The sequence below is a fragment of the Eptatretus burgeri genome, chromosome 16 (assembly GCF_056783735.1).
Source record: "Eptatretus burgeri isolate ZD-2024b chromosome 16, Ebu_testis_v1, whole genome shotgun sequence".
Taxonomy (NCBI): domain Eukaryota; kingdom Metazoa; phylum Chordata; class Myxini; order Myxiniformes; family Myxinidae; genus Eptatretus; species Eptatretus burgeri.
In genome coordinates, this window is record NC_140976.1 from 51,571,394 (window position 1) to 51,586,270 (window position 14,877).

The 14,877-nt window shown below is 41.1% G+C and overlaps 1 protein-coding gene across 1 annotated transcript in view; it reads left to right on the top strand.

The window, feature by feature from the left end:
- LOC147011059 (sodium-dependent proline transporter-like) overlaps positions 1–14,877 on the top strand; it is a 162,100-nt gene that overhangs the window by 58,254 nt on the left and 88,969 nt on the right. The window contains exons 8-10 of the mRNA XM_085860584.1: positions 860–972; positions 5,046–5,186; positions 10,587–10,686. Of these exons, the coding sequence (XP_085716710.1) occupies positions 860–972; positions 5,046–5,186; positions 10,587–10,686 (354 nt within the window). The remainder of the gene's footprint in view (positions 1–859; positions 973–5,045; positions 5,187–10,586; positions 10,687–14,877) is intronic.

Sequence of the window (14,877 nt, forward strand, 5' to 3'; positions counted from 1 at the left end):
ATAAAAATTGATATTACGTCATAGTGATGTATCATATGGGCTGTTATTCATCTCTGCTAATGCCCTGTTCGATTCCCGCAAACAGAATTCAAAAAGCTTGCCTAGTTTCGGAGATAATTTTTTAGGCGATTTCCATTAGCGGAGATATTTTGACGTCATAACTTTTTTTTTTCTTGGAGGAATTTTCAAAATCGGAGACCGTTACTGTCTGCACAGGGTATTATATATATATATATATATATATATATATATATATATATATATATATATATATATATATATATATATATATATATATATATATATATATATATATATATACCAAGTTTCAGGAAGTTTCGATGAAAACTGAAGGCTGTGAAACAAAAAAGTCCACAAGAACAACAACGTGAGTAAGACAGAGATCTTCCATGAGGATCTAAAAATAGTGACGATCACTGATAGAAACCAAGCTGTGTCCATGAACCAAAGAGGATGATTCTAAAAGTTTTTTTCTCTTACCATGAAGTGAATGAAGGAAGGGTGTGTATTAATGTTGCATTGATGGGTTGTTGACTAACATTGCCCCCCCCACCCCGCACCCCACCACGTGATTGAAGCAGCTTTGATATAAATTGGAAAAACGTTACGCTTCAGAAGGTTTGATAATATTTCTCATTTGTAAATCCAGTATTGGCCTTCTGTGCATGGTACGATGTAAATTTCATTTTATTTTTTTATCAAAAGAGCCATCAAATGTGTACAAGTTTCTCCCCTTGATATTTTCTATTCTTGCTAATGTTGTGCGCATCACACCTCCTTGTTATTGTGCATACCATTGCTGATATTGTTTCTAATGATAAATTATGCCTACTTTTAGGCCCTGGCCTGGTGTTTATGATTTACCCTGAGGTGCTATCAACAATGCCACTTGCATCTGTCTGGGCCGTTTCTTTCTTCTTCATGCTCTTCTGCCTGGGCATTGACTCCCTGGTAACCTGTGCAACAACAATCATTTGGACAAAGGGGCAAATGAATAATCACATCCCCACTCCAACACTCCTACATTATGAAAGTCAGAGTTCCATGTTTTTAAAAAAGGGAAGGCAAGAAAAACTAGTTATCTATGATCACAAATTGATGCCAAAGGTTAGCCTTCCCCGGTTCCCACGATCCAATTTTGATAACATTATGCTGGATCCACCATATCACCTCGACGTTCAACATTTAGGGATAGATTGTAAATTAAGAAAATCTGTCCCATATACTATACAGCATGTCGATCAAATTCAACATCATGAAACTCGGAGGAAAATCGTTCAAGTTTTGATCAAAGAGGTGTTTTTTTGTTAACTCGGTGACAATCTGAAAAAAGTGAGTCAAGGATGCACATCAAATATCAGGTACTCAACTTCCCTGCATGTCCAGTATTACAATGCAAGAGGATCTTGGAAGGCCAAGCCGTCTTTCAGATTACGCATTGCCAAATTGAGCGATGACAAAAAAAATTTTTTTGTCACACTGCCATTTGAAATTGACCTTGAAGTCAGAGGGGTATGATGTAAATTAAGCGTAAATGAGGATTGGTCTCAGCTATATAGAGAGGGCAATTTCTTTCTGGTCAAACAAAACCTTCGTCGAGTGATGGTGAAACATGTTCAAATGTCTAAAATTAGGTCATGACTTTAAAAATAGGTCAAAGTCAAACATATCAACCCCGCATAATTTTTATTCCGATTATTGCTGCAAAATTTCATTCTGAAAGTCACAGCTGGATCTAAGCTACAGCTCAGGCATTGGAAAAAACAGGGAGAAAAACCTAAATGGTATTTCAGTCGTCCTTGGGGTGTAAGACCTTGACGTTTCACATTGAGGGGTATGATGTGAAGTAAACGTAAATGCAACTTACTCCAGCCTATCACGAGAGGGAAATTTTGATTTTATCGGACAAATCTTCATTGAGTTAGGGTGAAAAATGTTAAAAGTCCAGAATTCGCTCATAACCTTGAAAATTAGGTCAAAGTCAAAAAACGTCAATCCTCCATTACTGATGCAAAATTTTATTCAGAAAGTCACAGTTGGCTATCAATTAAAAAATAAATAAATAAAAAAACTAGAAGGGCACTCAGTATAATGAATACCTCTGCCCTGTAATGCCTGATCTATGAGAACATATCTGACCCAATACATTTTTGAAATATCATGCTTAATATCGTTTTTGAGCCCGATCTCTCAATGCTGATGAATCACTTTAAATATTAAATAACTCTCTTATCCAGATCCAGATTCGGATCTTCACCAAAATTGAATCAATTTGTCATGGTCACACCCCCAAATTGTCCACCAAGTTTCAACTAAATCCGTACACAACTTTTTGAGATCGGTTTCGCCCTATCTCTCAATGGCGAAGAATCACTTAAAAAATTATCAGATCCACATCAATTGCAAAATCTAAACAATTCGTCCTTGTCACACACGGACCAGTCCACAAAATTTCATACGGATCCATCCAAAACTTTTTGAGAAATCCTGTACAAAAACAAACAGACAAACAAACAAGAAGAAGATGTCGTGCAGAGCACGACACAAGCAAAGTCCATAAAACAAATTTAACCTCAAAAATAATTGGTGGTTGAATTCAATGAACTGATATGGAAATCCTCTTCAAATTTGTAGTCAATGAGATGAAAATTGAGCATTTTAGAAATACCTCCTTAGTTGTTGACTTTCGGTCTAGGTTGACCTTTTGGTCTGTGTTGACCTAAAAAATAGTTGGCTGGTTGAATTCTCTACCAGAAATATATATATCCTCCTCAAATTTCAAGTCAATCGGAAGAAAATGGAGGATTTTGGCAATACCAACTTAGTTGTTGACATTGGGCCTATTTTAACCTTTAGGTTAATGCTGACCTCCAAAATGATTGGCTGGTTGAATTCAGTGACCTGAAATATAAATCCTCTTCAAATTTCAAGTCTTTCAGATGAAAATTGACAATTTAAGAAATTCGTCCTATGTTGACCTTTTGGTCCATGTTGACCTCCAAAATAATTGGCGGGTTGAAATCAGTGACCTGAAATCTAGATCATCTTCAAATTTCAAGTAATTCAGATGAAAATTGAGGATTTTAGAAAACTCACCAAAGTTGTTGACCTTTGGCCGATGTTGAGCTTTTGACCTTTTGACCTCAAAAACATTAAGCTTCTTTTTATGAAAAACTCTACCATGTGGTGAAGTTTCGTGAAGATCGGTTTGAAATTGCGACCTGTCGGCAACAAACAGACAAACCAACAGACAGAATAACAAAATCGAATGACCAATATACTTGAAAAATATTCGATTTTGCAAGTAACAAACAAACATACAGAAAGGCGTGAAAACATAAACTCCTTCACCATCGGTGGCAAAGATTCTTAAAAAAACCATTAATGGTGATTTTGTCCTCCTTGGCAATGAAGAAACTCTGAGGTAGCATTAAAATTACTGGCACTAATTGAAGAAAAACACCTCACAGCAGCGATAAGCCCAGCCCGATCCTGCAGGCATAGTGGCAGCCTTAATTAGGATGCAACATGAAGTACATAGTAAGGCAGCGTCAAGGTACATAGAAGTAAGGTACATCAAGGTACATCAAGGTACATAGAAGAAGTACATAGAAGTAAGCAGGCAGCATAGCATTTGCTTGAACATGTGTGTCTCCATCATCCAATTGTGATTTACTTCCATTTCTAAATCGGTCTCACAATTCAGACTTTCATTTGAGACATACATCACCAAACTCTACAACTACACTTTTGTAAATTTCACCTGGTTTGACATTCTTGTTCCCAGAAATGTTGTTCTGCAACACTACTCCACAGCTCAGGGCATACTGATGGACAACATCTTAGAAATTCCCACAATTATTTTTGGAGATATGTTGTGACTTCACACAACAGTTGCAGGACATTACCCTTATGGCTCCACACATCTTGTGATTCATCGCTATGCTGAATCTGCGCATATTGAAGAATATTATTACAGTTGTGGGGGTAGATGGAAGAAATTAATCGGAAAGTTACGATTGAATACAGTTGTTTGGTCCGTGGACGTGCTGGAGACATCTTGATGTAAATTAAAGAGGGAAACTGAGCGTAAGTGGTACTTGTCACCACACTGGGGGAGAGGGTGGGTGTGGTGTTAATTAGAAAGGGACTAAGGACAAGCTCCCCAGTATGTGATTGCCCCGCTCCCCCCTGTGCCTTTCCCCGATGTATTTTGTATTACAAACCCGCAATGGACTATTACAACCGAGCTGAATGACCAAGTAGGCGAAGCTCCACCTCCAATCTTGATGGCAGGTGAAGTCACGCGCCGACACTGCTGATTGATGGGCGTGACATCAGAAGCGAGGCACGTGTGCGGAACAGGCGAGAAGGCCCACCTTTCCGGGTTTCGTGCAAGAAAGCCACGCCCCAGAGGTGGAACGATTGTGCAGTGTGACGTCAAGAGAGATCGCGGGAGGAACGCACGAGTACGGAGTGAGGGACGCATGCTGTCGAGAGAGACCGTAGCTAGGAGATGACCTGTAATACCAGGACTGGATGGCTGGCTTTGCCTCGATGCATGAAGAAGACGGCATGATTGTCCTATTCCTGAAACCCGTGACAATAGCACCCACAATAATTGAGGGTTTATTGTATTTATAGATTTATAATTCTATGCAGGGTTAATTGCAAAAATGATATGCAAAGCAGCAAGGGCTTGAGAGATATCTCTTTATTTTGACATGTTGAAATTTGTAGCAATAGCACACAAATCATTTGAGACAAAACATTTCCCATGATTCTCTGTTTTTTTGGTTTTTTTAACTTATTGATCACAGGTGACCGCCAAAAAATGATTTTGTTAAATCTGCATGAAACAATTATGTCCATTTTAAAAATTGACTGCATCACCTCATTTAAAATTGTCGATTGAAGTATGATTGCTTTGTTAAACAAATATAACATCATCCTTTATGTTGTTTTCATTTACGGTATTGTGAAGTGATCAATCTCTACTTTGTGTTTCTCACTCAATGTTCCAGTTTGCAAATGTGGAGACGATTTCTACGTTCGTGATGGACAGCTGTGGCCCGTACCTGCTCCAAAAGCTTCACAGAAAAGAGTTTGTGGTTCTGCTTATCTGTTTCATTCAAATGATAATGGGAATTCCTTACACCACCCAGGTATGCAGTGCAAACAGGAACTGACCATATGATTGGGAGAAAAACCTAAATGGTGGTTCAGTCGTTGTTGGGGTGTAAGACCTTGACGTTTAACTTTGAGGGGAATGATGTAAGTACATTGAGGGGTGTATTTTAAACATAGGTTTAAAAGCACATATTTGTGAATACACCACAAACACAAGAGTTTTAATGTGAACCAAGAACATCATACTATACGATTAGACTCAAAAAGCTGAAAGTGACAAGCAAGCTGAAGCAGAACGTATCCAGAAAGTATAGCGTTACGTTGGAGAGGGTATACATTGAGAATGTTGAAGTAGAATGGTGCATGTGTTTGTGTAGGTTCGAGCCTTCTTTTGAACCAGGCACCCGTTGGATGAGGTTGTGATGTTGTCCATGCCATGTGAGGTGGCAAAGAGTAGAGAGTAGCTTGTACATGTTGCTGTGTTTGAGCCTGGGGAGTAACTGCTGAAATCTACCTGTTTGGGTTCTTCCTGACATCTTTATTCTTGGTTCTTTCACACTTCTTCATAATTTTTTTCACAATTCTCATTATCTATCTATAATTCCAATAATGTGTGTGTGTGTGTGTGTGTCTGTCTGCCTGTCTGCGACCGCCGTTTCTCGACAACCGCCGGTCCGATCTGATTGAAACTTGCCAGGAATATTGCTGGGGACCCGCAGATGTGCCTTTTCAAGGTTTGATATCAATCGGACGAGCGGTTCCCAAGTTACGGCCATTTATCTGTCGACCAATGACAGGACACGGTGCTATGACATCACGAACGACGTCACAATTCATCCTTATTTATTTATTTATTTTTGCACGATTGATGTCATAACTCTTCTTCTTCTTCGTTTAGTATGACGTCACAATCGACGCTGGGGACCTGAGTATGTGCCTTTTCAAGGTTTGATATTAATCGGATGAGCGGTTCCCAAGTTACGGCCATTTATTAGCCGACCAATGACAGGTCACGGTGCTATGACGTCACTGTGACCTCACAATTAATGGGTTTTTTGCACGATTGATGTCACAATTCTTCTTCTTCTTCGTTTGGTATGACGTCACAATCACAATTGCCCTGTGATCTTTTGTGATCACAATCGCAATTGCACAACTGCACAGGGGGCTTCACAATTCAGGAGGGGGTGAGAGAGGGGCATGGGAGAGGGGGGTGAGAGTGGAGGGAAGAGAGAGGGGTGAGAGAGAGGGCGAGAGAGTAGGGGAAAAGGGGAGGGGCGAGACTAGGGGGGAGAGAGGGGAGCGAGAGAGGGGAGGCGAGAGAGAGAGGGGGCGTCACAATTCTTTTTCTTCTTCTTCTTCGTTTGATATGACGTCACAGTTGAGGCTGGGGACCTGAGTATGTTTCCAAGGTGTTTCCCAAGTTATGACCATTTATGATACGGTTGGTCCGATCTAATTGAAACAATGCCCCAATCCAGTCGTCATTTACGAGAGCGAAGGAACGAAGCTGCACATACTGGCACGCACCTTCGCCCGAGTTCATTCTAATTCTTGCTTTTTCTTCTATTTCATCTCTTTCACTCTCTATTTCTCCCTTTCATTATCTATCTTTCTAAGGAGAAGTGAATTCTTGCAGAAAGTTTTCTGTGAGGTTCACTTGGCTGTGTCTGGATGGGTTTGAGGGGAGAGGAGTAGCAGCTGAAACCCGAATCCTATCCAGGTTCCTCCTGCAGACTCCATATTTGCTTTTTACTTCTCTGGATTCCTTCTTGGTCTTCTGTTTGAGAGGAAAGTGTAACTTGCATATGTCTTCTCTGTAAAACCAGACAAGGCACCCAACAGGGAAAGGAGGGGTGCATTTTTATGTTTTGGTACTTCGTGTGTGGGCTGATAAACTCCCTTTGTGGCTAAATTAACAGATCAATTTATTAATTATTATTTATTTTCTTACTCATCTGGGCAATATCTCAGACACCTTTTGAGGTCGAAAGCTGATATTTCGATGTGAAAAGTGACCAAGTGATTTGGCGACAAACAACATTTTTGATTAATTAATTAATTATTTATTTTCCTTATTATTTCTTTGGGCGATATTCCAGCCATCCTTTGAGGTAGGAAGCTGACATTTGGAGACAAAAGTGAAGATGTGCTCTGACAAAATCGTTATGTTTTTTTTATTTTTTGATTAATCAATGAATTAATTAATTACTGAATTATTATAGATTTATAAATGACATTTATTTTATTTCTTGTCCTGGCAATATCTCAGGCACATTTTCAGTGAGGAAGCTGATATTTGGACAGGACAGTGTCCAAGTGATTTGGCTATAAAGGTTTTTTTTTAACTTATATATTACTTATTTAATTTTTCGATTCATCACTCAATTTTTAAAAAGTCACAGATTCGGATAAAACACAAGTGGTTCAGGTTTTCTATAAGCCAATTGATTAAGAAATTACTTATTTTACGATTATTATTTATTTATTTTAATTATGTAATTAATCAAGGAATTAATGGACACCACTCTCTCCCAGTTCCGTATCCATGTGTTGTGCGCTAGGTATTTGTTATTTACATATTTGGCATGGGGGCGGTGTACTTTGAATGTTCCGCTACTTGTACACAGCTCCTTCCCAATTCCATATCCAGGTGATGCATGACTTCATCGCCGGATGCCAAAGGAAGGGAGTATTCATTTTTTTCTCTGTTTTCTTTCTTGTTTGTTGCTTGTTACTTGCAAAATCGAAGATTTTTCAGGTATATTGGTCAGTTAATTTTTTTAGTCTTTCTTTCAGTCGGTTTGTCTGTTTGTCTGACTGTCAGTTAAAAATTGTGACCTGTAGGTGACAAACAAATCTTAACGAAACTTAACCAAAAGGTGGAGTTTGTCATGAGGAGGAAGTCTATTTTGAAGTCAAAACGTCAAAAGGTTAACGTAGGCCAAATGTCAACAACCAAGGCGAGATTTCTAAAATCCTCAATTTTCATCCGATTGACTTGCAATTTGAGGAGGATTTATATTTCATGTCACTGAATTCAACCAGCCAATTATTTTTGAGGTCAAAATTGACTAAAACGTTAACATCAGCTGAAGGTCAACAACTAAGGTGGTATTTCTAAAATCCTCAATTTTCATCCGATTGACTTGAAATTTGAAGAGGCATTGCATATTTGGTCAATGAGTTCAACCACCAATTGTATGTTTTAGGTCAAATTTGTTTTATTGATTTTGTGAGTATCCTGATCTGCTCGACATCATCTTCTGTTGTTTTTCTGTCTGTCTGTCATTCGCCTACAGGTCACAATATAAAACCAATCTTCACAAAACTTCACCAAGCTGTGGAGGTGGTCTCAGCTGAGAAGCCTATTGATTTTGAGGTCAAAGGCCCAAGGTTAACATCTCGGGTGGTGTTTCTAAAATCCTCAATTTTCATCCGATTGACTTGAAATTTGAAGAGGATTTATAGTTCAGGTCACTGATTTCAACCAGCCAATTATTTTTGAGGTCAACAAAGACCAAAAGGTTAACATAGGCCAGAGGTCAACAACTTCGGTGAGATTTCTAGTCGTCATTTTTCATCCGATTGACTTGAAAATTAAACAGCAATTGCATAGTGCATCACCAAATTGGGAAACCCACTATTTTTTTGAGATCAAAAGCTCGAAGGACAACTCAAGGTCAAACTTCTAAAATCATCAATTTTCAACTGAAAAATCATCAATTTACGTCCTATTAACTTGTGAGTTGAACAAGATTTGCACTGTCCATCACTGAATTGGGAAAGCAATAATTTTTGAGGTCTAAACGTCAAAGACCAACTTAAGGTAAACTTCTAAAATCATCAAATTTAAAATCACCAAAGACGCCCCGCGATGTTGCGTGCTGAAAGATTTATTTTCTATTTGTCATGGGGATGGTGTATGTTGAATGTATCTGTACTTGTTTTCTTTCCAATATGTCCTGATGATATCTCAGCTATCGTTTGAGCTGGGAAGCTGAAACTTTTGGAGAAAAGTGAAGATATGCTTTGGCAAAAACAGTACTTTTCTTTTTTGATTAATTGATTAATTGATTAAGTACTCAATTATTAACGATTTATTAATTACTTATTTATTTTATTTCTCATTTGGGCAATATCTCAGGCACCTTTTGAGCAAGGAAGCTGATATTTGGACACGACTGTGAACAAGAGATTTTGGTATAAAGTGTGTTTTTGATTTATTGATGAATCAATTAATTATTCCATTTTCCCATTAATTACTCAATTTTCCAAAAGTAAGAGATTTGGATAAAAGTGGTGGTTTAGGTACGTTATTAACCAATTTATTAAGAAATTAATTATTTTACGATTATTATTTATACATTTTAATTATGCAATTAATCAATCAAATATTGTACACCGCTCCCTCCCAATTCCATCTCCATGTGATGTACAGCCAGTAAGTATCATTTGTACACATTAACTTTTGAAGTACACATATGCTGCCGATAGAAAGTGTACACCCCCTTTCCAAACTTTCACCTTTGGTTGCCTTGTAGCCTTGAAATGAATTGCATTAAATCAGGCTTTTCCCACATTTATTCACACACCGTAACCCACAACTTCCAAGTGAAAAACAAATTATTCAGATTTCAGAAAATTAATTTGTTTTAAAAACGAGTTAATACTTGATAGAAGCATCTTTGACAGCAATTTCAGCTGCGAGTCTGTGTCAATGGGTCTCTACCAACTTTGCACACCTTGATTGGGCAATATTTGCCCATTCTTCTCTAAAAAAAATTCTTAAGCTCAGTCAAGTTGCATGGGGAGCATTGATGGACAGCAAAATTCAAGTCATGCCACAGATTTTCGATTGGATTTGGTCGATTCGATTGGTCGAGGCTCTGACTGGGCCACTCACGGACATTTCTCTCTTTGTTCCTTAGCCACTCAAATGTAGCTTTGGTTGTGTGCTTCGTGTCATTGTCATGCTGAAAGGTGAACTTCTGTCCCAATTTCAGCTTTCATGCAGAGGGCAGGAGGTTTTCCTCCAGGATTTTTCTGTATTTTGTTTTGTCTGGTTTTTTCTGGATGGCCTTTGCTTTTTGGATGCCTTCTACTTTGATTTTGCATGAAAGATTTCAGTCTCCAAGGCAGTATCAGTATTTGCCTGTGTTATCAGTCTCACAGGATCCAAGGTGTGGTCTATATATATATGGAATGTGCAGCATAAGTAAATTTTCCAAATATCCTTTGTTGATGGCTCGGTCACGTTCTTTGCAATTGGTCTTAATCGGCAGCATGTTGTCACTGCCAAGTAACCTCAGTATTGATTGTACACAACAGTGATTGTAACAATGTTGTACACATTTTATTTTCATCCAGTTATGATGTCATCCAGTATATTATGGACAATTCAACCACGATAAATCCTGCCCCTCTTCCTGCAGAGTGGAATGTATTTGTTCCAGTCGATGCAAAGTTATGTTATTTTTTTCATCGCTCCATTTACTACATTGAGCGAGATGGTTGTGATCTGCTGGATATATGGTGAGCATCTTAATCAAATTATAGATTGTGATGAAAATATTTATATCATTGAAGATAAAATAATCTTTAATATTTGAGAAACATTGCTGTGTGATTTTTTTAAAAGTCCAAGCTCATGGTGGAGCTAGAACATAGAATGGATCAGGACAGAACAGAACAAAAGGAATGTCAGCAGGGTTGAAGTACAAAATAGAGGGAGGCTTGGAGAAATATTGGATGTAGGGAAAGAATGCGGGCTCGAAGACAACACACATGGTGAACAAGTTGAATACAGAATCCAAACTCTCAGGAAGGAAAAAGTGGAAACTTGGAAAAAGGCAGGCTTCTGGAGGCTTAATTGGGAGTAGAAATGATCATGGTTTTGAATGGGGGATGATCTGAGATGGTGGGGAACAGCTCTTTTGAAGATCTGGAGGGAAGAATGAGATTGAAGAGAATGTGGAAGTGTGTTGTTGATATTGCTCAGACATGTATTGGCCCACGTTGAGGTGGAGTGGTTCTGTGGATTGGGCTGAATTTTATCTTTGTGTGTGGAATTGACTCGGCCCGTGGTGAGGTGGAGTGGCTCAGCAATTGGGCTGCATTTCACCCTTGGGCCTGAAACTTAGGTTGACGTGGTGAGATGGAGTGGCTCCACGATGCAGGCCACATTTCGCCCTTAGGCCAGTGGCCTCAGCTTGATTTCCTTTGCATGTTGGCCCTGCAGTGCAGGCCACTGCCAGACCAAGAGTGGCAGACATACTGAACAGAGAAAATTGCATATGGGAGATGAGGATTGCGCGAGTAAGACGAGGATCAAACTGAGTGGCAGAAATTGAGTGTGAAAATAATTTACTCTGTTTACTTTGAAAATTTTTCACTTTTTCTTTTTTACTTTGGTGTGGGAAAAGTGAGAGGAGTCAAGTGTTGAGTGAAAATGAGAACAATGTGAGGAGATTTGGGATGGACGAAAGAGGTGTGTGTGTGTGTGTGTGTGTGTGTGTGTGTGTGTGTGTGTGTGTGTGTGTGTGTGTGTGTGTGTGTGTGTGTGTGTGTGTGTGTGTGTGTGTTTTCATACACAGAATGGGGGCAGCAGGCGAGAGCAGTTGGGACAGCAGGTCCCTTAATGATGGCCTGAACGTCCCTAATTATTCAAAATGGTACTACCCCGGGCAGCGATGTCCGGCTTGGTCGTTTGAATGTGGAATCAATTGGGGGTGGAGAGAAGTGTCACAGTGGTTTTTTTTTTTTTTGTATACCTTGGTCGAGGCTCGTATGAGAGCTAACACACAACTCACAGCAAGGAGGCATGAGACAAGAGGGGCGGGAGTGGAAGGGACAAAACAGTGGGGAACAGACACATTAGGTGAACTGTGGAAGGGAGAGGGATGAGGATGGGACGGGGAACATGGCGAAGAGAAGATGGACATTTCAGGGACTTTCAGGAAGGAAAGCAGGAGAAATGAAGGAAGTGGGCTTGGGTGGATTATCGGGGGTAGAAAAGATCGAGGATTTGGATGGGGGAAGATAAGAGGTGGTGGTGAACAGCTGTTTTGAAAGCCTGGAGGGAAGAATGGGAAAGAATAGAGTGAGGAAGTTTATTCCAAAGGCGGGAAAAAAGAGGAATGAAAGAGTGAAGATGAGCAGTGATTCGTGATTTTGGTAGTTTTACCAGAAGGGGGTTGTTGGTGGACCTTGAGCGCCCTGTGGAAATGTGATGGGGACAAATCGCAGAGAGAGCAGGGGGGGCAAGGCTGGAGAGGAGTCGGTAGAAGACAGAAAGACCACCGACCAACCTGCGGTGATTGAGTGAGAGGCCCAAAGACTCAGCTTCATTGCGGGAGATGCCGATGATCTAAAATGCCCTGGTTTTGACAGCGTGAAGCCGAGAAAGGTGGGAGGCAGGAGCACCAGCCCAGAGGGGAGAGCAGTACTCCATCAGGCTACGGACAAAAGCTTTGTAAGTGGTCAGGAGCTCAAGAGGGCCGAGGAAGGACTTAGCACGACGGAGGATTCCCAGTCGGCGACTGGCTTTTGAGGCGAGGTTGGAAATGTGACTTTCCCAGGAAAGGTCATGGCAGATAGTGAGACCTAGAAGCTTGAAAGAAAAGACTTCTTCCAGAGGATTGTTGAGAAAGTGGATGGGGGGTTTTGTAAACGGTCCTTTCAAAGAGACATAGTGAGAGTGTGAGATTTGTCTGGATTGAAAGACATGTTCCACGTGTTGGACCAGTTTGTGATTTTATCCAGATCTGCAGTGAGCGAAGAAGCTGCTGCTTGCCGGTCTGAGGGATGACAGATGGTACGGCAGAGGGTGGAGTCGTCGGCAAAGAGAAATAGAGGATTTTCCAGAGAGTCCGAGAGATCATTGATGAAAACCAGAAAAAGAACAGGGCCCAAAACGCTACCTTGAGGAACTCCAGCCTGCACAGGAAGAGGGGATGAAAGAACTCCATTTAGGGCCACACGTTGACTGCGACAGGAGAGGAAGTCTGCGAGCCATGAGTGGAGATGGCCTTGAATACCATGGGAAGAGAGTATGGTGAGTAGGGCAGGGTGCCAGACTGTGTCAAAAGCACGTGATATGTCCAGGGATACGGCTCGGATTTCCTGTCTGGCATTGAGGACCTCCATCCATTGATGGGAGAGCAGAAGTAGCATATCCAGGGTAGAGTGACCTGGTCTGAAACCAAATTGATGATTGGAAATCAAGCCATTGGAGAAGAGGAAGGATTTCATGTCTGAAGCGATGATGGATTCCATCACCTTGCTGATGATTGGGAGAAGGCTGATTGGTCTGGAGTTACAGGGATCTGTTTTTGCACCTTTTTTATGCAGGGCAGTGATGTTAGCAGATTTCCAAGCAGATGGCAGATGACCTTGGGCAAATGAGAGGGTGAATAGAACAGAGAGAGGGTGAGCAAGAGCAGAAGAGCAGGCTTTGAGGACACGTGGGCTGATGCCGGCTGGCATCAGAATGCATGATGCAGAATCTGACTCGCGGTTTGAAAGCAAGCTCTCCACCTTGTCAGGAGAAAAGGATACAGAGTCCAGGAAGAGTTGGCTGCGACTGGGTAAAGTGGGTAGAGATAGTGATGGGTTTAGGACACAAGATTTAGCTGCAAACACCGAGTTTAGACATTCATCTTTATCACGTGTGGAATCAGCAGTGCGGCCATTTGAGGTAAGGGAGGGGATGGAGGGGGAACATACACCAGAAACAGATTTGATTAAACGCCACCAGGATTTTGAGGAGGGAGAGAGGTTTGAGAGTTCAGACTTGAGATGAGAAAGATGTTGTTTTCTGGCTCTCCTGAGGGTAGATACACACTTGTTCCGAGCTTTGTGGAAAGAACTGAGATTGCCCTCAGTTGGGTTTGCTTTCCATGAGGCAAAGGCAAGTTGTTTCAGGACAACTGCCTCGCCACATGCTTCAGTAAACCAAGGGCGGGAGGAAGGGTAAGACAACTGAACACGAGAGGGGATAAATCTGTGCATGAGGGAGAGCAAGTTTCTTTGAAAGAATTCCCAGGATGAGTTGATGTTTGAGAAAGTAGTGATAGGAGACTAGTCTGTAAGTTTGATGGCTGCTCGGAGACCCTGCCAGTCGGCTTGAGTGAAATGCCAGACTCGACGGCGGTGAGGTGGTTCTCTGATAACAGCCAGAGAGATGTCCACTTTAACAAGGATGTCGTCAGAAGAACCAATTGGAGCGAAGGAAGAGCAGCAGATATTGTCAGGGAAATTTGTCAAAATCAGATCCAGAAGAGATGGAGTACCATTGGTTGAGATCCGGGTCGGGAAGTTGACCGATTGAGTCAGTCCCAATGAGTCGCAGAAAGCTTTTGCTGAGGTGCCATGGCAGGTGAGAGAGGTACCCACACCTAGCCAACTGGCGTGATGACAATTGAAGTCACCACATAAGAGGAAGAGAGAGTTTGAATGAGAAGATAGAAGATGGTCCATGTTTTCGGATAGTGAGGTGTAGATGGAGTCATCACTGTTCGGTGGACGGTACAGTACACATATAAACATGAGGTGGAGGTGGAGGGGAAGCCGAAGCCAGAGGTATTCCTTGGGGTGTGGGGGAGTGAGAGCAGTGCATGGAGAGTGAGGAATAGAGTCTTTGATGAAGAGAGCAACACCTCCACCAGGACGAGGCTCAGGTCTGTCATACCGTAAGAGGGAGTAACCAGGGAGAGATACTTGGGA